Source organism: Labrus mixtus, chromosome 13 (assembly GCF_963584025.1).
Source record: "Labrus mixtus chromosome 13, fLabMix1.1, whole genome shotgun sequence".
In the NCBI taxonomy this organism is placed as follows: domain Eukaryota; kingdom Metazoa; phylum Chordata; class Actinopteri; order Labriformes; family Labridae; genus Labrus; species Labrus mixtus.
The window spans coordinates 313410-339631 of NC_083624.1; the positions used below are offsets into that span (position 1 = coordinate 313410).

Below are 26222 nucleotides of genomic sequence, written 5' to 3' on the forward strand. Positions count from 1 at the left end.
AAAGTTTCCATAAGTCTTTATTTACTGTCATATCAAAGGATGAAGGCCTTACAAGTGAAGGAAGGAGTGCAAAGAGTGACCAAATCAGACATTAGCCAGGCCCATTAATCCTCCTGAAAACAGGCCACAGGTAGGGGGGCCGGATTATTCTGAAGAGTCTCCTGCAGCTGGAGCAACAGCAGACGAGAAGGTGTCTTATATTCGGACATCTTTTAGCACACAAAGCTCCGAACAGCAGCCAGATTGAGTTTGAAGGATGTGTAGTATTTGAATGATAACTTCAGGACCTGGAACCTCAGATTATCTGCTCATAAAAACAAAGAAATAAAACATCATTGCACGTTTGGCTGAATGGAAACCTCCGACAGTCCTTCGACTCAGCGGCGGTAAGGTTTAAGTCTCTGAAACATCCCGTTTAGTTTGATTTAAAGAATCCTGGTTGTTTTATTTTGAAGGTGCACATCAGATGTTGATGATGGAGGAAGAATACAATCTTTAAAACATGTCATACTTAAAGCTGTTTGTTTTCACTTCCTGACGTTGTTGCCTCTACATCCTCGCTTGTGTCGTTCTTACTCTCTGGTGTTCATTACTTTGGATAAAGGACACTGATGAATGAAATGTAGAATTGTAGAAAACACAAGATATGTATGTAGACTATTCAGCACACATCATTTTTTATTTATAGGATTTAAAGGTAAATTGTTTGATATCCCAAGAAGTATTTTAGAAACATCCTGAGGACACTTCTTTTGATTTTTACATAATCAGAGTCGAACCCACAGACGGACCGACACTGTGATCAAAGTGAAACCCTGTCAGAGTCTGCTCGCTCCTCACAGTCTGAACTGTTCCAAAGGATCGAGATAGCGAAAGTCATTTTTAATCAAACCTTTATTTATTCTTGGATGGACTTGGAGGTTTCCAACATTGTTATCCCCCCCCCCCCCCCCCCCCCCCCCCCCTCTCTAGAGTCCATGCTCACACAGGTCACCATGTGGTGGACTCTGAAGCTTCAGTGTTTATCCAGCTCTGCATGGGTCTGTAAACCTTTCTGTGTTCTAACCTCTCTCCATTTTTCAAAAGCATCTCCAATATTGATCCTAGTTTGAGCACGTTTCTGCTCGTGGAGCTTATTAGAAACATGCAGAGGCTTTTTAGGTCGGGTACAATCACTTCTATCTGAACCACTTCTCTTGACCGCTTCCATCACTGCAACACCTGTTGACCTGATAACTGCTCTCATATCTGACAAACAGAGGGGCATCCAAAACGGCCGTGTGGGGGCGTGTCTTAAAACTGTGATGATTAAAAGTCGTAAACACATTTTCAGGACGTTGACCTCCATTATGTAGTGTGAGTTCATAAAGTTTATTTGTTTGAGATAAAATCAGATAGATAAGATTTAACTGATTCAAATCTTCTGTGAGCAGGAAAGCCAAACTCATGTTCGGCCTGAAAGTGAAGAAGAAGAAGAAAGCAAACAAAGACCTGGTCCTGGCAAACAAGGGAGCTGTGGGTAAGGCCTGGAAAGCAAACACACACACACACACACACACAGAGAGACTTTCCCTTGTCAAACAGTTACTACTTAAATACATGAACATGACTTACAGTAATTATGAGTCCTTCAGGTTTTCAAGAACAACACAGAACATGATCATCACTCATCACACAACGCCATTATATTTATTTATATAACATTCTTCAAAAGTTCCTTGGAAATCTTTTTCATGACAATGTTTCTGCAGCAGACCGGGTGTGGGATTGTAGAGCAGGGTTATATTAGTTTGTATTTAGTTGTTCTTTGACTGACGTAGTAGCAGATCTACTCCGAGCTCACCCTGAATGTCTGAGCTCCTCACCCGATCTCTGAGTCAAGACACCCACAATGAATTTGCTGGTGTTTACCAATAATGAAAGCTCACGGACAGTCAGTCATGTAAGATAACATTTAGGGGGCTTTAAAGACTTAATATGTGATTTTCACACTCAAACGTAATATAAATCAAGTATATCCTCTGAAAATAACTCTGTGAGTCATGACTGTCTACAATGGGTGTAACACCCGAGTCCCACTGTCTGTGATGTTTTCAGAGTTTTCAGAGTCCTATCTTCACTTTGTTTACATCGCCCGGACGGCCGGCTGACTCCTCCCCTCGTGTATAAAAGTTGTTTAATTGAGGGACTAGAGAAAAGAAGAATAACATACTGTACTCACTGCTTAACTGTGTTTCTAGATCACGCTCATTTCAGGTAAATTTACATGCAGTGTGAAGATACGAGCAGAATAAAGATCGCTAGCATTAGCATGCTAACACAACAATGCAGCACCAGTTGTTTTGGTTTCATGCTGGTGCTCAAGGGCGACATCTGCTGGATCAAAAAAATCACATATAAAGCCTTTTAACTGTATAGTTTGTTTCACTAATAAAGACAGTCAGTGTGTGGATAAAGCTTTAGTGTGTGTGTGTGTTTGTGTAGATAGTGAAGCGGAGGCGCCGACTGAAGAGTCGTCCCTGCTGGAGGGAGAGAACATCGAGGAACAACCAGGACCCTCTGAAATCAGAACCAGAATCAAACCTGACACTAAGAGGTATGACATGACGCGCTGTACGTCTCTCTTGGAGCACGCCAGTTTGTCTTTGTGACGATGACCACCAACAGGAATACTGCTCGGAGACAGAACGTCAGATTGTCCCTCAAAGTAGCATCACAGTGGGGCCAGCGTCTATCTAACTTGAGCTTATAAAGTGGTGATTGTGAAGTTGTATATTTCTGTTACCATGTTAAGAAACTGACAGTGCAACATCTCACAGGGCCAAACTGAAAACTCGCATCCAGCAGAGTGAAGGGAAACCACAAAGCTTTCAGGTAACCACGACAAACAGGACACACGACACATTACGGAAAACGATGATGTACTCGATGATGATAGTTTGGGGACCATCAGTTGTTGCTCTCTGTCTTTCTCGTAGATCGCCATCAACATCACAGAGGCGAGGCAGCTGGTGGGAGAAAACATTGACCCCAGTGTGGTGATTGAGATCGGTGATGAAAAGAAACAGACGTCGGTTAAGGAAGGAACCAACGCTCCTTTTTTCAATGAGGTACGAAAATATAAGAAGCTTCTATGTCTCAGTCTTAAAGGTGGAGTCAGTAAAAATGTTTGTAAACTTTCAAACTGGGCCCCTCCTCCTGGGCTCATGAGCCCCAGAAGCCCAGCCCACTGCAGGACGTAGTGTGTACTTTTACTGCTTGTACCTACACTGCAAGCTAACACACACTAGCACAAGCTAACCGTTGGTGTTTGTCACCTGCCTGTCCAACAGGAAGCAGACCAACACCAACTTGGTGTTTCTCCTCACTCTGATTATATTTTCTCTTCTTTGCTGCTACATCCACGTCCGTCATATTCACCGGTTTGAAACGCGTCCAATCACTGAATTGTATCCACTCCTAAACTCACCTGCTGCGCTGTCATTGGCTGGAGGAAACACACCAGCTCCGCCCAGAAACATCCCGAGTCAACCAGAACAAAGCAGAACAGTAAAATCCAGTCAGAGGACAGAGTCTCTGCAGACACAGTCACCACCACACATGTATGGAGGACAAATCTGTATTTTATTTTGAAGGAGGAAGCTGCTGACTCCATCTTTAAAGTTTACAATGAATCTTTGAACGGTCTTTAATTCATTCCTTGTTTTTACTCCCTTCAGTATTTCGTCTTTGACTTCTTTGCACACAAGGAAGTGTTTTTCGACAAAGTCATCAAGCTGACGGTGAGTAAAAAACAAACACTAACAAAATCAGGGATTTCTGACAAAAGTTTTTTGTGTAATTTCAAACATTGTAAAACATCAAATCAGAAAGCCTTCACACTGCAGTGATCCTGGCTGTAGACGACTCTATGCAGATGATGCTGTCATTTTCTCTTCTGAAGAACCGATCAGTTAGTTTTGTGAAGTTACATGTTTTGGGCCTTTTTGCCTTTATTGTTTTGGACAGCTGAAGAAAGGCAGGATAGACTGAGGGAAGACATGCAGTCGCTTTTGGAGTTATTAGCTTTGCTTTGGACTCAAGATGGTTTGTCTTTCTCTCTCAAGGTGATTCACTCGAAAATGTTGAGAAGTTTCTACATCGGGTCCTTCCAGCTGGACGTGTGGACCGTCTACAAACAGCCAGGTAGCTCATCTCTTTCTAAGGTGTCTCTTAAACTACCTAGAGAAGTGGCAGCCTTCTAAAGCAAATGTATGCTTTAACATGCTTTATTCACTTTACCCTAATAAGCTTTGAGTATTATACAAAAGCTTCTAAGATGTAAAGCTACCAGTTATGATAGGTTTGGGATAATGCCTTACACAAGAGAAAGTTGATAATGATTCTACAATGTGCAGACACGGTTTCCTATTTAATCCGCCTTTACACCTAGTTAACACCCTATTCTCTTTCTCACTCCCACAGGTCACCAGTTCATCAATAAGTGGGCGATGCTGAACAATCCAGGTGACATCAGCACTGGGGTCAAAGGTTATGTGAAGTGTGATATCAGTGTCTCCGCCAAAGGTGATGCCATGCAGCCGGGACAGAAAGCAAGCGATGCTGACGAGCAGATAGACAAGTACAAAACCCTTTTCTGTTTGATTATAGATGAACAAGCTAATCCTGCTTTATCTGAACGGTTTGTTTTCCTGGTCAAGGTTACAGAAACAGAAACAAAACAAAAAGACGTGACCTCACTTGCTCTCACTGACTCGCTCAATTTAAAAGATCTATAAAATAATCTAAATTTGTCTAAATAGGAAACCCTTTTATAAATGGCTTACATGTGAACAGATTGCTTTAAAACCCTATAGACGTTAAAAAGTTGATGTTATAGGGGGCCGGTGGCACAGTGGTTAGTGTGCGCACCCCATACATGGAGGCTGTAGTCCTCCAGAAGGGAGGCCCGGGTTAGGGTTCGACCTCTGGCTCCTTACCCACAATCTCTCTCTCTCTCTTTCTGATTTCCAGCTCTGTCAACTGTCCCATCTCTCCATTGAAGGCATAAAAAGCACATAAATACATCTTTAAAAAAGACAAAGTTGATGTTATTGAAATTTTATGAATTTTAATAAAAGCCGTGATACTTGCATCTCTTTATATGCAGATGATACTCTGCTGTTTTAAACTAATATTGACCGATAAATCCTTAGTATCTTTAAAGCACATCCTTTTCTTTTCTATTTTTTTACTTTTGTATGAGATGTCATAAAACCCTGCAGCACACTGACGCTATGCAAAGGATGGATTGCCGTAATTTTGGGCACTTTTGAGCTGTAGCCATGGAGATGTATTACAATGTAAAGTAAAGAAAACTGCACACTCATGGAGTCTTAATTGGGTACTCAAGTTTTTGCAAGTTGTTGCTGATACTTATTTGTGTATTGTTGTTTGACCTTTTCCTCAGAAACTTGCTGATACCGGAGGGTTTCCCATCCGAGCGACCCTGGGCTCGTTTCTACGTGAAGGTGTACAGAGCTGAAGGCCTTCCTCGGAACAACTCCAGCATCATGGCCAACGTCACCAAGGCTTTCATCGGGGACAACACCGCGCTCATAGACCCATATGTGGTGGTCAGCTTCTTCAAACGAGTGGTGAGTTATAGTTGACTTTAAACTGACGATAATTCAAAATATACTGCAGTAAAATCAGATGCTCTGAATCATCTCACAGAAATGTTTGAACAGTTGGATTATTTTGAATGTTCAGATACTGAGGTGTGATGATTCACACACACGTGTACACCTGAGAGAGGGCGCCCTTGAACCGTGGATACAAAATAAATATAAATCTCACAGTATGTGAGTGGCATAACAGACAATATAAACTCAGTTACATTGAGCGCTATGCGTCCTCTTTAGGATTCTTTCTCCTAATCTGTCCTATCTGTCCACTCAGGGTCGGACGTCCACTCAGAAGTCCACAGCAGATCCAGTGTGGAACGAGCAGATCGTCTTCACCGAGATGTTCCCCCCGCTGTGTCAGAGACTGAAGATCCAGGTCTGTGAGAGGGAAAGGAAGGACGTCCTGCACATGTGTCTACTATTTACACTACACAAGCAATAAGGAAACAAAGTCTAAATGTAACAGAGGTCTGTCTTTCTTTCTCCTCATAGGTCTGGGATGAGGGGAGCATGAGCGACGTCGCAATAGGAACCCATTACTTTGACTTGAGACGCATCTCCAATGAACAGGACGGGGACAGAGGTAAAGAGAGAGTAAGGCAGGGAGGGGGGGCATAGGTTGAGTTTGGGGGAGGGGAAGGTGGGAAAGAGAAGGAGTTTTTGGAGATGAGATATCTGAGGAAGGAATCAAAGGAAAAGTAAAGAGCAATCATTTCAAGTGTTGGTCGTCTGCTCTGAGTGACTTTCTTTGTTCTCTCTTTCTCGAGGGTTTTTACCAACTTTTGGTCCCGCTTGGATCAACCTGTACGGCTCTGCTCGCAACTTTTCAATCGGCGACGACACAGTGGAGCTGAATGAGGGCATCGGAGAGGGCGTGTCCTACAGGTCAATGTTTACAAAGTTTTTTTAATCACCTTTTTTTTTCAATCAACTGTTTGAATATACCTCACCAACAACAAGCCATCCAATCCCTGCTGCTCTCAGGGGCCGTGTCTACATGGAGCTGACGGTGGAGATCCTATCAGGTGGGACAGGCTCGGAGTCCAAACTCAGCAAATTGGTCAAATCAGTGAAGGATCCCAAAGCAGGAAAAGCAGGAGGGAAGGATGGAAAGACGGCTGCAGGAGGAGGAGCGGGAGGAGCAGCAGGAGGAGCAGCAGATGATGACAAAGGGAAGACTGTGGCAGCAGAGGTGATGCCTGTGGAAGCTCCTCCTGAGGTGAGAAACTCACTTTGTGGTTCCACAATTCACAACAGCACAAAGTTGCATGCTCCTTTTAAAGCCCATTAAAAGGAGTAACATTTGACGTTGTGTCCAGATGAAGGCAGAAAACCAGGAACGATTCATTCTGTTCGGGGCGGTGTTTGAAGCCACCTTGATCGACAGGAAGATCGGAGACAGACCAATCAGCTTTGAGTTCTCCATGGGTGAGTCTGCAAATAAATGCTTTTCACTAATCATCAACATTAAAGTCCAAAAGTCACAGAACAGTCTGATGTGTTGTAAGAATCAGAATACATTAAGATGTGTCTGTGTTACTTTATTTATCCTGAATTATTGTTTTATTGCTGTGGTCTTTTTGTCCTATTAAAATAAAGGAGTAGTAGAAGTAGTTTACAGATTCCAATCAGGACTAACAAGCTTCTTTGCTCACTTCCTTTCCCCTCTCAGGTAACTTTGGGAACATCTTGGAGCCTGCTGCTGCGCCCGCCCCGAGTCCTTCTGTCAGTCGGAGGAGAAGCCCCAGAAGTCCCAGAGCGCTGGACGTCCCAGACAGCGGTGACCTGCTCGGCACCTCTCCTCGCAGCTCCTCCCCATCCTCCCCTCTTTTACCCCGAGAAGTCAAAGAAGACCCCCCCTTGACCTCCAAGTCCAACACGCCTCCAGAGAAACCGCTCATCGTGGACGGAAACAAGTTGAGTCTGAAAGATGTCGGCTGTTTTTCCCCTCTATGTTGTGTACAAATGATTGACATTATCTGAGGGACTGTGGCACGTCAGTCGATGTTGATGTTTAATGCTGGATGCCCAAACTAAACGTGGTCTGCAGAGGGCACTAAACGGCTTGTTCTGCAAATCACGCCATAGTTCCCCGATCTGAAACCAAACATTTCACCACACGGCTTCAAGCCTTCATGTAAGCCGCTGAAACCTCTTACATAGACTCTGCACTGGAGAGCAGCCCTCCCCTGGCAGCCCTGCAGCGTTTTTCTTCCAAAGAGCTGGCCAATCAGAAAAAATGGGGGCACATGGCCAGTATCAGATAAATAAAGAGGATTTTTGGATTGCTTGAAAACGTTCTCTTGCCCGCTTCCATCGCTGCAACACCTGTTGTTTTGACCTGATAGCTTCAGTGTTTATCCAGCTCTGCATGGGTCTGTAAACCTTTCTGTGTTCTAACCTCTCTCCATTTTTCAAAAGCATCTCCAATATTGATCCTAGTTTGAGCACGTTTCTGCTCGTGGAGCTTATTAGAAACATGCAGAGGCTTTTTAGGTCGGGTACAATCACTTCTATCTATCTATCGCTGCAACACCTGTTGACCTGATAACTGCTCTCATATCTGGCAAACCGAGGGGCGTCCAAAACGGCCGTGTGAGGGGGGGGGCCTTAAAACTGCCTACCTTCTCTGGTCCAAACAAATCCAGAGCATTCAGGAGCAGAATCTAAACTTCTCTGTGTCTAACTGTTTATATATATGTGTTTATAGGTACTACATGTATCTTCCCCTGGAGAAGCAGAAGCCTTGTATTAATGTGCTCTGTCAGTGGGACGACAGAACCTACCGACTGTACAACTCCAACATGCTGGAGAACATCGCTGTCCTGTTTGTATGTACACGCTGACACATGCACCACATGTTCTACTCATCAAACTGTTTATCTTAACGTCAGCGGCTTGATTTACGCTCTTTCCCTTTGTGTCATTTAGGAGGAGGGCGTGGCCAGTGCAGCCGAGCTACACAAGAAGTCAGATCCAGGGGCGGAGCCAATGCTCAAAATCGTCCTCAAAGAGTTTTGTATGGACGCGAGGTAATCACACAATCAAATCCCGAGCACTTATAGACCGCTACTGTCTCCCAGAAACACCTGAGGAAAAGTTTTGACGGACTTATTTCAACTTTTAAGGAACTTTTGAGTATTTAATGACGCCCCTTTTTCTGAGAAGTTTAAAATGGCCGTGTGGGGGGGGTGTGTCTTAAAAGCGCCTAGCTTCTCTGGTCCAAACAAATCCAGAGCATTCAGGAGCAGAATCTAAAGTTAGAAGGAGGACATACTGGCTGCTGCATTGTTGTCAGAGAAGCCAGCACTTCAACATGTTTCCTTAATGATCAGATAGTAAGATACCTTTATCATCTCACTCTCTACACAGCTCACTGATTGGACCTTTATCATCTCACTCTCTACACAGCTCACTGATTGGACCTTTAAGGTTTTGCTATTAAAAAAAACAGCCGTAGTGGTTTTGTTGACTTGGACTCATTTTCTTCTGCAGGAGTTTCATCACAGCAGCCGAGGCCAAGCTGAAGGCTGAGCTGAAGTCGAGCTTCCTCACGCAGCTGGACAAGAAACGCCTCACCATGTGTAAACAGGAACTGGTGGGAAAATCTGACAAACACAAAAACACACACTGAACACAATTCCTCATTTATAAAATGCTCAGTGTTTGTGTTGAAGTAATCTGTGACCCTGTCTCTGTTGCACATTTAGGACAAACATATCCAGAATTTTAAAATCTCAATAAACAAGAGGTTCAGGTTTAACAGTTCTTTTTCCTTATATTCTCCTCTCCCGCTCCTTTTCTTTACAGCAAAGATGTTTCATGTTAAAGCTTTTTGAGTGTTTTCACATCGTGTAATTGCTTCTGCTTAATAATAAGTCTTCACTTGTTAATTTGCCAGTTACATAAGAGAACTCTATCAAGATTTGTCTGTTTATTTGTGGTTTAAGACGTGCAGTAGATAATTACATTTATTCGTCTTTTTGACAACAAGTTTGCCAAGTTTGGTTGGCAAACGTGAGGCGTTAACACAAGTGTTCCACATGATGGACTCTGGGGTGAGCTGTTGAGATGAAGTGTGAAAATAATGTGTGTTTTATGTGTTTCAGGAGAGTATGATAGGAGATGCTCAGAGCCTGGGAGACAGGAAGAGAAAAGTGGGCGGAGTGAAAGAAATGCTACAGAATGCAACGAAACTCACACAGAAACTACGCTTTCTTGTGGTGGAGGTACGATACTCACTCTGTTTCTGTGTGTGTTTCATTTCCATCCTGATGGTTACCTACCTGTCTTGAACACCTGTGCATGCTTTTTTGCAGCCTCAGCACACGGTTCCAGACCTCTTTGTGTGGCTGTTGAGCAACAACAAGCGGGTTGCATACGCTCGGGTCCGAGCCAGAGACTTGCTGTTCTCCAGTGACCAGGAGGCCCGGGGAGTCCACTGTGGCAAGATCATCACACTGTTTCTGAAGGTAAACCCCCCCCACACACACACACACAGATCTTAACTTAGACGTCGTTCTCTGCAGGAATGTTGGCAGAGAGAAATCTGGCCGGTGTGTTTGTGTGTTCAGCCTCCAGGGAAGCGTGTTGCAGGCTTCTCAGTCCAAGCCAAGCTGGATGTGTTTCTGTGGTTTGGAAAATATGCCGACTCAATCCACATGCTGGATGACCTACCTGCAGGGTTCCATCCTGCCACAGGGGGAGCCGACGCCAGCAACCCTCCAAAACGCCTTGTCAGCGCAGGTAAGACAAGAAGAAGAAGACAGTTTCTCCATTTTTTTAAGATTTTGTAACTTGTGTTACTGTTTTTGTTCTGCTCATCCCCGTTTATAAACTCTCATAAAGTGTTAAGATGTTCAAACTAAACGTGGTCAAAGTTTCAGATCATGAGGTAAACGTATGTTGGAGTAATCCCAGGATGAGTCTGCAGGGGGCGCTAAACGCCTCGTTCTGTAAATCACGCCATAGTTCCCCGATATGAAACCAAGAATTTCCCCAGACGGCTTCAAGCCTCTGAAACCTCTTACAGAGACTCTCTTCTCCCAGCTCTGGAGAGCAGCCCTCCCCTGGCAGCCCTGCAGCGTTCGGCCCCTCCAGAAGGCTTCCAGAGAGCCGGCCAATCAGAAGAGAGTGGGCACGTGGGGAGGGGGGGCTTTAAAGAGACAACAGCAGAAACGAACAGTTTGAGGCAGAGGCTGAAATGAGGGTTTTGATAAAAGAGTTTCAGTCTGTAGTTCGGCCTCTTGCTCTTAGATTTACAGAATCATTTGTTTAACTCAAACTGACCTCCATGTTTTATTTGTGTCTCCAGAGCAACATCAGTTCCAACTGAGGTGCCACATGTATCAGGCTCGTGGACTGATTGCTGCCGACAACAGCGGCCTGTCAGACCCTTTTGCCCGAGTCACCTTTCTGTCTCACAGCCAAACCACCAACGTAAGTGTGTTAACGCACAGCTGTGTTCCCAGGATGCTTTTCTTTATGTTTCTTTATTCCCTCTACGGACGCAACTACATGTGGCCAACGCCAAAGTCACATCTTGAAATATCATATCCTATCATATCGTAATGTATCCTATCGTACAGTATCAGAACATGCTCTCATTGTATCTGGTCATACTGTGTCAGATCGTCTAGCTGCCTGGGTTTGATATTTGCTGTCTAAACTTGGCGATAAATTACTTAAATAATAATTGTTTAGAAATAAAATATTAAATCAAACTGTGATAACTTCTTGAACATGTAAGACGTAATATGTTTGTATTATTGTACTGAGAAACAACATTTCCATTCTGCAGCTCCAGATGGTTTTGTACCTTTAAATAAATGTTGTATGTCTTTATGTGTGCTCATCGTAATCGGGCGAGTCTGTGTTGCTTTAAGATCATCAGTCAGACTCTCAGTCCAACATGGAATCAGTGTTTGCCGATGAGCCGCCTGCAGCTGAGCGGAGATCTTCAGCACATCAAGGAGGAGCCGCCACGTATTCTCATCGAGGTGTATGATGACGACGCTCTGGTAATACTACGTACACGTGTAGAATATAAAAACACTTTGAATTGAACTCACCTATCCTCTCCATCCTCCGCCTGTTGGCAGGGTAAAGCCGAGTATCTGGGAGCCACGGTGGCGGTGCCTGAAATCCGGCTAAACTCTGAACCCTACACGCCTCCAACCCTCCAGTACAGCCCGCTGCACTGCGGCAGCCAATCAGGAGGAGACCTGCTGGCTGCTTTTGAACTGCTGCAGGTCTGTACTGCAAACTCCGTTTAATAAACTACAAATCTACATTTCATTTATCTGATGCTTTTATCCAAAGCTATGAACATCAGAGAGTAAGAACAACACGAGCGAGGAGAAAGAGAGGAGGAGACAACGACAGGAAGTTAAAACTAAGAGCTTTAAGTCTGATCAGACACACATGTGCTGACAGGAAGTGACCAGAGGAGCTGACAGGAAGTGACCAGAGACAGAGCACAGGTGCTGACAGGAAGTGACCAGAGGCAGAGCCCTTTTTGAAATAATTAAAGTTAATATATCGTCATCATCCACAACATTGACAGCTGCTCTTGAGAGTTCTAATTAGCATCATAACCATCCTGAATAACATCATCATCATTAAGTTAGTAGGTATTCATAAAGAGCTGGGTCTTTAGCTTTTTCTTAAAGGTGCAGAGGGACTCTGCAGATCACATGGAGTTTGGAAGTTCATTCCACCACCGGGGGGCGACAGAGGAGAAGAGTCTAGTCAGAGACTTAGGACCCTGTTGTGAAGGTCGGATCAGACGCCTTTCATTGGCAGAGCGTAGTGGGGGGGGGGGGGGGGGGAGTGTAGACCTGGATCAGAGAGTTAAAGTAAGGAGGAGACGTTTTGTAAGTGAGCAGCAGAGTTTTAAAGGAGATGAACAGAGGACTGACGTGTGCTGGTTTGGGGCGGTTGAAGACGAGTCTTGCTGCTGAGCTTTGGATCATCTGTAGGGATTTGATAGTGCAGGAAGACCTGCCAGTAAGGAGTCCCACCTGATGCAGGATTTTACAAAATAATGAAGAGCTTATGATGTAGAATGTAGCTCAATATAATAAAGAAGTGTCCTCGTGATGACTGTTTAGATCCCAGAGTCTGGAGAGCAGAGTCTGCTGGCGTTGGAGGAACAAGAAGGAGGAATCTACACAGTTCCTGCAAACATCAGACCTGTTCTCAGCACCTACAGGCTCGAGGTTTGCCTCTCTGTTTCTGTGTCTTTTAGTACATGCAAACTCATTTTTTAACACAGAAACTATAAATACTTTCTAAATGGGTTAGCCAACTGCTAACATTTCTGTTTCTGCACTTTGATTACTGACTTGGGTGTGTGTTTTTCTTCCACCAGGTGTTGTTCTGGGGTCTGAGGGAGCTGAAGAAGGTTCAGCTCCTGTCTGTTGATCGCCCTCAGGTACACTCACACAAACATAACATGAAACAAGCTGCGGCTTTGAAACCTCCGTCTCATTTGAAACCATTCAAAATGCTGCACGATTAGACTTTTATTTCACTCATTAGATTCTTTTCTAAACGCGTCCTGAGTGAAAGAATGAGGACAGAGATACAGTCTTGAGTCGGGAACGACCCTGCGATTGTCGGTGAAGAGGAATCGGCCCGATTATTCTGCAGTCTGAGTCGGGCTTTAGAGGCGATGATCTGTTTTTAATCCCCTCCTCTGTCTGTGTCCAGGTGTTTATAGAGTGTGCAGGTAAAACTCTACGTTCGTCAGTCATTCAGAAGTATAAGTCCAACCCAAACTTCCCCACGCTGGTGGACGCCATAGAGCTGGTAAGAAACAATGATCCATGTAGACTCACTGCTCCTCATTAGAAGACATGCATGTGTTTTGTGCCGACAGTTTGGGGTCTAGAATCTGCACCTTTATTTAAAGATCCAGGAAACAGCTTCTCCTCTTTCCTTCCGTCTTTCAGGAATTACCAGATAACGAGCTCCTCCATCCTCCTCTCAGTATCACTGCTGTGGACTGGAGGGCGTTCGGGCGCAGCACGTTGGTTGGTAACCACATCATCAACAACCTCAAGGCCTTCAAATACGCCCCGCCCCCGGCCCTGCCTGCTCCGGTGCAGGTACCCAAACAACGCAGGGTCTCGTACACACCGGAACTCCATCTGGCGCCCGAGCCACAGAGCACAGAGGGTAATATCTCAACATGTCTGAACTAACTCTACGCTCAGTTTGTGATGAGATTGATTAATCCTCCGGTTTAGAAGCCTCTGCTTTCTCTCGTCCAATAGGACCTTCCCAGCTCTCTGTAGAGCCCGGTTCCACTGTGCAGGATATCCTGATCACTGTGGAGGATGAAGCTCCGCCTCCAGCCCCGCGCACCCTGAAGAAAGAAGTAAAGAAAAAGGTGCTGAACCATTTAGGAGAAAAACAACTCCAGTGTTTTCTGTTCTCTGAACCGCTCTCTGAATTGTTTTTACACATTTTACTTTCTGAATCCAGGATGGAAAGACAAAAAGCAGTCGACGCTCCACCAAGCGCAGGAAGCGGACAGTCGCAGACGAATCAGCGGAAAGTGTCATCGACTGGTGGTCCAAGTACTACGCGTCCGTGGAGAAAGAGGTAGCACTGATCGTTGAGCTTTACTGCGATTCAAATCGATATGAAAAGTTTTAAAAATATGGACAAGAGAACGTGTGTTTGTGTTTCAGTCCAAACAGAAGGATGGATCTCTATTCCCCCAGGTGTTTGAAAAAGGTAAGAAGACCTCTAAGGGGGGCGTTTCACCTCCCTCAGGCAAGAGGAACGAGCCCTGTGATTGGCTGTGTGTTTCGTTGAATTCAGTGGTTAAAGTGTCTCCTTGTTGAACTGGCCAGGAGTTTTGTCAGCAGCAGACACAAACATTTGTGGACTTGATGGTAAACATAATGGAGCATTTAGAGGATTAAGAGGATTGTCTTCACATTAAAGTCGATTCCTCTGACCTGCAGGATGTGTAACTGTTTCCTTACAATCTCCTATATTTTAACCTTTGTGGTGATATATTAATTTGGGTTCATGGCTTTATGTTGCTGCCCCCAAGTGGCTAAAAAAAGCAAGTGCAACCAAAACAAATCTCCCCCCTCGATCTTTAAGATGCATGCTTCTATCACCACTGATTCTGTTGATTTAGATCTGCTATAAATGTTGATGGAAGGATTATTCCATAACTCCTCCCCTGACACACACACACACATTGCTGTGCGTTGCAGCTTCAGTGTTCGGCGGCTTGCTCAGCGATGGAGTAGACTCTCTGGGTAAGGACAAAGACGTGGGGCTAAGAGTGGTGTTATTAAGACCAGAGAAGTGGCTACAGGCTTTTTCTAGTTTCTTGAAATTACCTTCTGCTTTGTAACTTCTTTACTGACCGCTCGAGGCTCTGGGAACTGACTATCTTTATTTATTTATTTAAGATGCATGCAAACAGTTCAGTTGTTGGCTTATTAATGTGCTGCAGGTTTGATGTACTGGACGTTCGGTTCTGTCGCTGCATGATCTGCATCGCAGCTTCCACTGTGACCCTCCAGTTTCTGCTTTTATTTACAAGTTTAGCAGCGGACTAAAAATGTGGATCTGTGTGTTCCTTCCTGCTGAGATGTAGTGAGCATGGCTTAAAGGAGATCTATTCTGTGGATCCATCTTTAAATACATTAATATAATGTCATAAACTTAACCTCGGCTCAGTTATTGGTGTAATCCCCGGACGTGGTTTCCTGCTGCTCCGGAGGAGAACTTGGAAAGACTTGGCCAGAACCAGACGTTCAGCCGACGTATCACAAAGAACTTCTACCAGATACGATGTGGTATAAAACCACACATCTGGTGGAATTTGGCCAGAGCAGCGCATGGAGCAGAGTAGTAGGACAAGCCCACACTGACAGCTCTTTCAAGGACACAGCCACCTGAAAGCGCACTAAAACTTTCCCTGCGACTGCAAACCGAGCTGACCAATCAGAGGAGAGTGGGCACACAGGGAGGGGGGCTCTTAAAGAGACAGTAGCTGAAATGAAGCGTTTCAGGCAGAGGCTGAGAGGAGGGATTTTACTGATACCAGTATCTGATAAATAAGGAGGTTTTTTGACCTACAAATCTCACAACGCTGCTCAACAGGAGTCCCAGACTGACATCATTAGTGAGGATCAAAGATCTCCTTTAAATAACCAACGTCAAAACGACTTTAAGGGACTAAAAAAAAACAGCTGACTGAATCTGGTTTGCTGCTGTTTGCCGTACCGTCTGTAAATCAACATCAATATTTTAACTTTCTTTTAGTGTTCCAGCTCTGTGTCACTGAAACATGTCTCATTTGTTTGTTTCCCTCAGTCAGCCAATCAGATGCAGACAAGAAAAAGAAGCAGCAGAAAGGAAAAACAACGTTGGATCCCAAACTTGGCGTTCCAGCTAAATTAGCCACGCTAAAGGTGCTCCGTTCTCAAACAGTGGATTCATACTCAGCACCGACTCTCATGAAGCTGTGTTTCAAGATTTATTCTCAGAGCGTCTCATCTGAACAGATTTCTGTCGTTCAAACATATTAGCCGTTTCATCCATGAATTATAAAACCAGACGTTACTCCACATCAGTTATTTTCTGCAAAGTCTCAGTGGTGATATAAACTGTCCATGAAGTATAGAGAGCAGTGCATGATGTGAAACTTAGTGGACAGGAGATCAATCATGATTTTCTCCAGAAAAAAAGTTTGTTAGTTGATGTTTAGAAAAATTATCACCTGCAAAGGTCTTCTAGAAAAACAGGATTTGGAGCCAACGTGCTCGGACCGGCCGGCTTTTTCTGGGCCCGATCTAAGCTCTAACAGCTGGTCACTGCACTTCTAGTATTTGTTTACAGTGCAACATCTCATCTGCAGATTTGCACCTTCATCTTACTACAGTAGCCCATAAAGGACAAAACACCACTAGCTCCAGAAGTTTAGCTTCTGTAGGTTCTCAAACAGAGCTGGATGAGATGGTGAGATGATATTAACGTGTTGTTTACAGTTTGCACTAGATGATAGAAAACACAACACACTGCTCCACTAATGCTCCAGAAAGCTTTGCAGGAAACATTTGATCCTGCCACTGACATGTCAGAGGATATTTGTCTGATGGATAAATCTCTGATGATCTCTCTGCAGCTGTTCAACAAAGAGCTGGAAGCCGAGTTTGGAGGTTTTGATGATTGGGTGAAAACGTACGACCTCTTCAGAGGGAAAGCCAACGAGGAGGAGGGATCGACTGATGAGAGATTCGTTGGCAAATTTAAGGTTGTGGCGCTTTGCTGAAATGTCTTCTATCTGTGTTAAACAATAAAATTATTCATTGTTTTAAAGATGAATTGAATCTGCTGTGTTGTTCTCTGCAGGGGAAATTCTGCCTCTACAAACTGACTGAGAGTGACGATGAGGACTGGGAGGACGCCGCAGACTCCGGGCACTTAAGAGTCAACACCGGGATCCCTCCAAACGGCCCGGTCCAAGTCCTCATACGGGTTTACATCGTCTCAGTGAGTCTGTTTTAAAGATTTAATCTTCTTCAGATCAGGAAAGTCAAAAAGCAGCAACTTAGAGCAACTTTTATTTGATGACAAATCCTGACAAAGTATAGTTAAAACTCTTATCATCAAAACTTACTTTGATTCCTCGATTTTAGCAGAACGTCCATATTTCTATAATGTCGCAAGTGAAGAGGCAAAACAGCAACAAAGTCAAAGTCAAAGTCAAAGTCAACTTTATTGTCAATTTCAAAATATGCCAGACATACAGTGGAATCGAAATTGCGTTTGTCTCCGACCCGCGGTGCAATACAACCAAAATGAGGTAAAAAGATAAAATAAAATGAGGTAAAAATAAGATAAATAATATTTACAGTAATAAACACACAAAGTGATGAAGTAAACATCCAGAAACAAAAAAGGAGAATCAGAAATAGTCCTGATTTAGTTTAGTTTAGTTTAATCGTTTATTTGAATCAGGGACAGTGTACAAAAAAAACATTAGTCTCAGAAGAGAAGAGATGCTTTGTACCAGATTTAGCTAGCTAGCTAATTTCCATCTGTTGTCCCTGGGCAGATGAAGGCCAGAGTAAAATGATGAACCTGGAGATGGTTATAGTTGCTCCTGTTGTGGATAAGGATAGAAAATAAGGGAATTAAACGTGCAGTATACACCAACCGAGTTTGATATCATCTGTCCTTCCCTCTCTGCAGGCGTCCAACCTGCACCCGGCTGACCCCGACGGGAAGGCTGACCCTTACATCGTCCTTCGCCTCGGCAAGAACGAAATCAAAGACCGAGACAACTACATCCCCAAGCAGCTCAATCCCGTGTTTGGAAGGTACGCAGCTAGCTCACTGCAGCTTCAAAGCTGACACAGAAAAGATGTTTTTAATGTTTAATCTTCTTCTTCCAGATCATTTGAGTTTCACGCCACCTTCCCGAAGGAGTCTCTGTTGTCGGTGGTGATCTACGACTATGACTTGGTGGGAGGGGACGACCTGATCGGAGAGACTCGCATCGACTTGGAGAACCGCTTCTACAGCCGCCACAGAGCGACCTGCGGACTCCCCATGGAGTACAGCCTGTAAGCCATGTGACCAGTGTTCAGGTGGTCGTGATGCAGATGTCTTTTTATGAGCTACAAAAACAAACAACAACGACTGATTATTATTCTGTCGAGTTATTTTAAACACCTGAAGCTGTCGCGCGGTAGGTGAGTGTAGCGAGGAGGTTAACGAGTGTTTCACAGCAAGATTCTTAAAGATTGAAGCATTCGACTAATAAAAGAAAACAGGGTGAGATCAACACTTCTGAGGGCTCGATCACACCGAGAGACACGACTAGTCACCGCCTGAGTGCATCATGGGAAAGAACAGCTGGGAGCGCCTAAAAGACCGGGGAAAAATGTCCAGCAAACGTAGAGCTCTCGCTTTGCATCTAGACGAGGTGCAGGAAAAAAAAGTCCAGGAGATACAGCCTCCTACTTGATTTGATTGGCTGCTTTGGCCAAAAGTGACATCGCTGAACGCTGCGGCTATTAACCTGAAAAAACCTTCTAACTTTTATGCACGCCCAAAAACCACTCGAAAAACACAAAATGAGCACCCGGCGAGCTCGCTGCACCAGAGGAAAACAATGAATGTTCTGGCGGCGCTGTGTTAGCGAGGTGTCTCTGTGTGATCAGGCCCCTTACACGTGTACTGGACAAAATCGGCAAAGAAAGAAGATGCACTTCTTTGGCCACAGGGGGCGCCAAAGTCAACAGAAACTGAATGTTCTTATCAGAAGCTTTAAGGGTGAAAGTTTATTTTCAGATGCTAAAATAATTCTAAAAAAAGGAGGGAAGGCTGCATTTAAACTGTGTTTATCATCTACTCACAGAAGTCTCTCATTCTCTTCACTGTTACATCTGTGTGTGTGTTAGCGATGGTTACAACGCCTGGAGAGACTGTCTGAAGCCCTCAGAGCTGCTGTCAAAGCTGTGCATAGAGAACGGCGTGGACGGTCCTCATTTCAGACCGGGACGCATCACTCTGGCCGACAAAGTGTTCGCAGGGAAGACACTCTTCATGAATGAAGGTGAAACATTTAATGTGCTCTATTTCTCTACATCAGGTGAATGTTTAGAGTCCGATATGTGCCTTATTGTGATCCTGAACCTAAACGGTGCACATGGCAGTCCTGTGACGTGTGTGATGTCATAATAACTGTGAGGTGTTCTCGTGTCTCAGACCAGCCGGTGGAGTCCTACGAACACTTGTCCCTGAAGATCCTTCACCGCTGGTCAGAGATTCCAGCTGTGGGGTGTAAACTGGTTCCTGAACACATCGAGACCAGGACTCTTTTCAACAAGGCCCGGCCCGGCATGGACCAGGTACTTCATACAAAGTGCAACATTCTCGACTGTTTCCTCCAAGAACAAACAGGAGCATGCATTCATGCTTTAAATTTTTTCATTTAAAACGCCCAAAATTAAATCTTTAAAGGTCCCATATTCTGTAAAATCCTCTTCCCCATGTTCCTCTAACATGTGTCTCTAGTCCGTCTACAAACCCCCCAATGATGAGAAAAGTCCATCCTCTCCGTCTTGCTCCACTTTTCAGAAAATGTGTGCTCAAACAGGCTGTTTGGAGATTTTCCCTTCATGACATCACAAAGGGCAGTAGCCCCTCCCCCAGGTGGGTGACACTCCCACAGCTAGGTGTTTGTTCTGCCCTCTGAGTCTGCCTTCTCACCGTAAACAATAGGACATGGAGCGAGAAAGACAGAGTACACCCGAGCCCTTCCAGAGAGGGGGCGTGGTCAGACACAGCTCATTTACATATTTAAAGGTACAGACACAGAAACAGCCTGTTCTGAGCAGGGCTGAAATAGAGGGGTTTATAGACATGATCAAACACAGGATCAGAGTGGATTTAGAACAAGAAACTTCACACACATGTTTTGAGGAGCTCTGAGACTTATTTAAACTGAAGAAGAGGAGGAGGATATGTCACCTTTAAGTAAACTCATTTTGACCTGGACTGTGAACGCTCTCTCTTGTGTGTGTGCAGGGTCAGGTCCAGATGTGGGTGGACATGTTTCCCATGGACTTACCTCATCCGGGACCTTCTGTGGATATTTCACCCCGAAAACCAAAAGGGTGAGAGTTGTCTTCAATCTTTACACTAAAACTGTGTAAGACATTAAAAACCACAAATCCAAAGTGAAATGCAGGGACAGCCTGTTGAACAAGTTCAGTGTTACGAGTACTGGGGTAATGTCATGTATGTCCCTGTGTTTTCTATATGGGGGGGGTTAAAGGTCAGACTAAACCTGTGGGACTTGATGCATCTGTCAGTTACTTGAGTGAGTTCAGGGCCTGAATGTGTGTCTTCAGGTACGAGCTGCGAATCGTCATCTGGAACACAGAAGACGTGATTCTGGAGGACAGCAACTTCCTGACCGGTCAACAGTCCAGCGACATCTACATCAAGGGGTGAATATATAAACCGCCTCCCTCTGATACGACTGCAGATATTAGTCACTTCTTCATGTTTTTCTTCTTCCTCTGCAGCTGGTTGAAAGGTTTGGAGGACGACCGACAGGAGACGGACGTCCACTACAACTCTCTGACGGGAGAAGGAAACTTCAACTGGCGCTTTGTGTTCCCCTTCTTTTACATGCCGGCTGAGAAGGTACCGACCAGCAGACAGACGCACACACCAGGTGTACTCGGTTTCTTTTGAAAACATGACGATTGTTAAATCTCTCTGACAGGTCGTGGTGGTGAGGAAGAGAGAGCATATTTTCTCTCTGGATAAAACCGAGGAGAAGCTTCCTGCCATCCTCAATCTGCAGGTCTGGGACTTCGAGACGCTCTCCTCTGACGACTTCCTCGGTGTGATTTTATTTTTTACAGCTTCTCCACACGATCTGTAAATATCTGTTCTCCACTGATTTTTAAGCGTTTGTGTATTCAGGCACGGTGGAGTTAGACCTGCACGGTTTCCCTCGTGGGGCAAAGACGGCCAAGGTGTGTAAGGTGGACATGTTGACGGACGGGACGGAGAAAATCTCCATCTTCCAGCAGAAGAGAGCGAGAGGCTGGTGGCCCGTCAGCAAGTCTGGAGAGCTGACGGTGAGTACAGCAGACACACCAACAACTTCATTCAGACTGGAGAACATTTGGTGACACTTCATGACGGTCATGACTCTGTCTCCTTCAGGGGAAAGTGGAGGCGGAGTTTCATCTTGTGACGGCTGAGGAGGCAGAAAAGAATCCAGTTGGACGAGCGAGAAAGGAGCCGGACCCGCTGCCGAAACCAAAGTAAGAGCCTGAAGGAGTTCGTTCATCCAGTCCACCGTTTGATCCTTTTATTGTGTTTCTTTGCATCAAACAACGACTTCAACAGTTTCCTTTTGTCACATCACAGCAGCCCTTCACAATGTGCAACAGCGTTTTAAATAAGCTCCGCCTTCATTGTGCTTTAGGACAGTTTTATTGATTCTGCAAGTGGTGTCCCAGTCTGTGAATTCTCGCTGCCTTACAGGGTTGAAGAAGCGCGAGAGAGCGAGCACGGCGCAGTGGGAGCTCCACATACACACACAGTCAGACATGCACACACACACACACACACAGCGCTGTTCTCCCCCACTGACTCAGCTGATCCTGTCTCTCCTGTTACTACCTCTGAAGACGCTACAGAGGGGGGGTCACTTCATCCCCTCATTACACATTTATGACATTCAGGTTGAAGGCGAAATGTCACAGGGGTGTAAATATCACGGCATGAAATGGCGCTCTGAATTGGGTTTATAAAGATCTACCTCAAAGGTCCCAACAAAATACCCTGCTTACTTTTTTGTGCAGATTCAACAAATGTCATTCTTTTATTTTAGCTTAGAGGCACTGGAACAGAAAAGGTTCCTCTATGTACGATGCATGACTTGTCCTGGATTTCAGTTTGCATGCTAAGCTAAGCAGAAATTACCTTCGAGAGGAGGCTCCGACTCAATGGGTAGCAGTAAAATAACGCCCCCTCGATTGTTGAAGTGGGCTAACTGACTTAAAATCTGTCCAGTGTGTACCCCGATTAAAAAGTTATCAAAAACAAAACTGAATGATCTTTTCTCCCCTCTTCATCCCGCAGTCGTCCAGACACGTCCTTCTCGTGGTTCGTCAATCCGTTCAAGTGTTTCTTCCACCTCATCTGGAAAAACTACAAGAAGTACATCATCATCGGCCTGGTGCTGCTCATCACGGCGCTGTTCCTCGCCCTGCTCTTCTACACACTGCCCGGCGCCATTTCTCAGAAGATAGTCAGCGGATAACACACACACTAACACACACACTATTTTCACACTGTAGTTTTAAACATTTTAAACTTTGTGCCTGTAAATAAGAAAGTTCCCGTTTCTGTGTCTCTTCATTGAGATGTTTATTTACACCGAACAGGTCATCAGGTGATTCAAATCATTTGTTTGTTCTGAGTTAAACTTCAAAACAAAAGCATTTTTCCAGGGAACACCTGCAGGTGAGAGGTCACAGAGGTTACATGGTAACGTCTCCTAGCTTTCACCTTTATCCCACATTGTTCTTTAAGCTGTTTACATCAGGAGTGTTTAGCTTCGATCCCAGTTTACAGTCATGGTAACTCTGGTGACCTTCATCCTCTCGGTGTGTTAGACAAACATGTAAGAGGCTGTGTTGTTGTTGTTTACACACAAAGAACTCAGAATAATATCAGCTTATTCAACATGTTTTCATTAGAAACATTACATTCTGAATATCCTCATGACCTTTTTTAAATCATCTCATTCTTAGTGTGCATGTTCTCTTAGTGTCTTTTTATTCCACACTAACGGGAATACTTCTCAGGTTATTTCCTCGTGTACTCATTAGACCAGGTTCAGGTGTTCATACGATTTACATTAAAACAAAAGAGAGTCCACTTGGCAGTCCCTCCAGGATTCGCTGTGTTTTTATTGCTGCAGCCTAAAATGATAAATTATGACTGAGCGCCCGACGGCTCAGCTTGGATAAAAATAAAAAGGCATCTGCAAATTCAAAATGTGCACACAGATTTGCAATCTGTAGGAATGAAATAGGCTGGTTGAAGAAAAGTGCATGCTCACATAAAGGCTGGGGATTGGTTGAATTTGCTGCATGGTAACATTGCAACTTCCTGGAGGGACTGACTCACAGAAATCCACCACACAGTGAAACTCTCGGTCCGACATTTAAAAGACATTCACCTGCTGACTAAAAACTACGACGACGGTTCGTCTGCATGGCGCCGTGTTTCATTACCATCACATAAAATCCACTTTGAAATACATGAACAGTAAACATGTGCAGACGGATACAGAGGCTCTTATTTTGAAGGAGTCCACATTTACATATCAGTAAAAGCTTTAAAATGCAAAGCAATAACGCTCAGGTCGGTCGATGTGATTCTGAATGTGTGTTTTCAGTATTTGAATTCATCACACTTGATGTAGTTTGATCAACACTAAATGTTTTGTGTAACTGAGTCTTAAAATGTTGAGTTCAGTACAGACTGTTGAAGATTCAGGGACTTTTAGTTTTAACATTGTGGAGTGAAACTTTGTGATCCGGGCTCAGTAAAGAATATGAAGCATGCAGCCTCTCAGACTCTTATTGTGTTGAGACACCACACCAAGTACTTCAAGCACAAACTGTTTACTACTGAGTCTACTTACTGCAAACACAAACAAAGATGTCTGCTCGTTATATCCTGCAGGAGAGTCCGACACCTCCTGAACACGTCTCTCATTTTAAACACGGCACTGGATGATATCAGAGTCTATCAGAGAGATGTCGTGCTGTGATAGGCCGACCTGCTGCGGGTATGAAGAGGATGACGATGATGATGTGACAGTGTGCTGATGAAGAGCCATGCTGGAGCCACTCAGGTGGAGAGCAGAAGACAAGGAGGAGGAGGAGGAGGAGGAGGGTATGAAGGGTAGACTGTTGTTGAGGAAGCTGCTGGACGGAGGCAGCAGGGAGCTCTGTCTCTGCTGAGCGCTGGAGGAGGCAGCTGAAACAAGACACAATTATCAGTTAGAAAAAGTGAAGCAATGAACGTCACCTGGATGAAAAAATATCAACTCAATGTAAACGCTTAATTACAGCCAATCTCTGGTTCTTTATCTGAACAGATCCAGCCTCACTGCAGGGCTTGAAATAGTCTGAAAATGTAATATATCCACGACAGTTTCCTTTATTTTCATGTTAAGCTCTTTGCATACTGAGTCTGTTTTTTCAGCTCACCCCAAAACAGTTCAGGAAGATTTCAGGACTTTAAATGCATGCCTGACAAATACATGTGAAGCATTTTATTTACTGCTGGGTAAGAGTTCATGGCCCTCCACGGTGATTTCCAGCGTGCAATCCCTCGCTCTGCCGGTTAGCAATAAGGCAACTGTCTGCTAATACCTGATTCTTCTCCAAAGCGATAACTAGCCTCCAAATTTCGACCTAATTTTTCCACCTTTTGTCTGACTTCTTCTCGTCTACCGGCCATCACCAGTATCGGACACAGCACTTATAACATTAAGTCCACACTGAGTCTCCTCTTACCACAAGGCTCTCTGAGCTGCTGCTGCTGCTGGCTGCTGATGGGGAAGCCATTCGGAGAAAGACCTACAGCACCACCTTCAGCCTGAAGAGAGAGAGATACAAAATAAGAACTTAGTCTGTCAGGAGGGAAGTCGCTGATACCTGAGAACTCCTGAGAACTCCTGAGAGAGGAGCACTGAGGTCTGTAGGAAGAACCATTGATTCAAAAACTAAAACCATGTAGTGGAAACGGTCCAATCAGGTCATGAACTGATCAGGAAATCTAGGTGAAGGTATCACACACGTCCCAGAGGGGTCACTGAGAAGTAATAAAACGAACCATAAAACACCTCGCACAGCAGGTTAACTAACAGACAGCTCGGTTCTAAATCTTTGAAATGTTGTATGAACACCACCTTCTACCCGAAAATATTTTAAGAGACAACCGACCAGTGAACCACTGAGCCACAGCTGCTAGGGTTAGAACCTTGCTTGTGTCAGGTGACGGTTTTTATTCACCTGAATCTGGTTCAGACCCGCCTGGAGTTTCCTCTTTGCCCTCCATCTGGCGACCCTCAACCTGGTCTTCTCTCGACGCTCTCGCACCTTCAACATGACAAAATCATAAAACACAACCACAATAAGACACTTTGTTAAACTCTGAGACTTTAAATGTGAGACTTCGACCACGAGACGCTGATTAGTAACTCACCAGGTCGGCCAGCAGAGGCTGAGGCAGCATCTTCTCGAGCTCCCGTCGTCTGTTCAGGTTCATCCGACGGAGTTCGTTCCTGCGCATTTTGTACTCTTCATAAAGGCTGAGGTCGTTGGTCCAGGGATGTTGATCTGACTGGCGAGGGGGGATGATGGGCTGAAGGGAGGACGCCGGCGTCGCCATCAGATCTGAGAACGAAGGCACAGAAAAGTTTGAAGTTGTAAGGTTTTTCAAAGAAACGAATGATTCTGAAATCTTTCCACACAGATCTACTCACATGAGTTTGTGCTGAAGGCTGAAATTTGACTCCTTTGGTTTTCTTGATGTTCTGACCAATCAGAGCTTTTGATCTTAAGGAAAGACACGGGAGGAGACATTCTTCTGAAGAGATTGTTTCTGGATTCAAATGACTGACACAAAAACCTGAGTGCACTCAAAGGAGCAATATATAACTCTGACCCCTAGTGGTTAAAATGGGTACTGCAGGCTAAATTCTAAACATCATAGAGAACTGTCTCTGCTGCATTGTTGTCAGAGAAGCCAGGACCTCAACATGTTTCCTTAATGATCAGATAGTAAGATACCTTTATCATTTCACTCTCTACACATCTCACTGACTGGGGGTTTAAATGATAATATTCCACGAGTGGTTGGGGTGAATAGGCAAAGCAGGAATAACACAGACTTTCTGACACTGTGCAGAAACATTCCTTTAACAAGTCAGTGAAACTTATTTGTTTTGTAACACGACACAAA

The 26222-nt window shown here is 44.5% G+C and overlaps 2 protein-coding genes across 4 annotated transcripts in view; one reads left to right on the forward strand and one right to left on the reverse strand.

Moving 5' to 3' along the window:
• Nucleotides 1-23814, forward strand: fer1l6 (fer-1 like family member 6). Of its 3 annotated transcripts, none has more exons than XM_061053015.1 (46): nucleotides 2-386; nucleotides 1434-1519; nucleotides 2485-2596; nucleotides 2820-2874; nucleotides 2979-3110; nucleotides 3720-3782; nucleotides 4107-4185; nucleotides 4465-4621; nucleotides 5450-5636; nucleotides 5941-6042; nucleotides 6159-6249; nucleotides 6434-6551; nucleotides 6651-6885; nucleotides 6986-7094; nucleotides 7339-7582; nucleotides 8377-8497; nucleotides 8598-8698; nucleotides 9162-9264; nucleotides 9776-9895; nucleotides 9986-10138; nucleotides 10241-10412; nucleotides 10981-11105; nucleotides 11552-11686; nucleotides 11768-11917; nucleotides 12779-12886; nucleotides 13039-13101; nucleotides 13380-13478; nucleotides 13622-13847; nucleotides 13919-14061; nucleotides 14157-14276; nucleotides 14366-14411; nucleotides 14906-14950; nucleotides 16017-16114; nucleotides 16828-16956; nucleotides 17055-17195; nucleotides 17898-18025; nucleotides 18101-18271; nucleotides 19112-19266; nucleotides 19419-19561; nucleotides 20241-20329; nucleotides 20567-20665; nucleotides 20744-20864; nucleotides 20947-21067; nucleotides 21150-21307; nucleotides 21396-21496; nucleotides 22320-23814. In XM_061053015.1, the coding sequence occupies exons 1-46, from the start codon at nucleotides 352-354 to the stop codon at nucleotides 22498-22500; spliced, it is 5670 nt and encodes a 1889-aa protein (XP_060908998.1). In that variant the 5' UTR covers nucleotides 2-351; the 3' UTR covers nucleotides 22501-23814. The 3 variants fall into 3 exon arrangements, with proteins under 3 accessions (XP_060909000.1, XP_060908998.1, XP_060908999.1); XM_061053016.1 differs by having other exon boundaries at nucleotides 13946-14061; XM_061053017.1 differs by lacking the exon at nucleotides 14906-14950 and having other exon boundaries at nucleotides 1-386.
• Nucleotides 23133-26222, reverse strand: part of si:ch211-67e16.4 (uncharacterized) — a 5399-nt gene continuing 2309 nt past the window's right edge. The window contains exons 5-9 of the mRNA XM_061053018.1: nucleotides 25744-25816; nucleotides 25464-25654; nucleotides 25271-25357; nucleotides 24773-24854; nucleotides 23133-24230 (exon numbers count right to left, since the gene is read on the reverse strand). Coding sequence (XP_060909001.1) covers nucleotides 23968-24230; nucleotides 24773-24854; nucleotides 25271-25357; nucleotides 25464-25654; nucleotides 25744-25816 — 696 coding nt within the window. The 3' untranslated portion in view covers nucleotides 23133-23967. The remainder of the gene's footprint in view (nucleotides 24231-24772; nucleotides 24855-25270; nucleotides 25358-25463; nucleotides 25655-25743; nucleotides 25817-26222) is intronic.

Excerpts from the sequence above, each read along its gene's own strand:
- fer1l6 (XM_061053015.1), top strand. The coding sequence starts at position 352 with ATGGAAACCTCCGACAGTCCTTCGACTCAGCGGCG. Across the intron at positions 6,552-6,650 it reads GGAGAGGGCGTGTCCTACAG|GGGCCGTGTCTACATGGAGC; the intron begins GTCAATGTTTAC and ends TGCTGCTCTCAG. Across the intron at positions 7,095-7,338 it reads CAGCTTTGAGTTCTCCATGG|GTAACTTTGGGAACATCTTG; the intron begins GTGAGTCTGCAA and ends TTCCCCTCTCAG.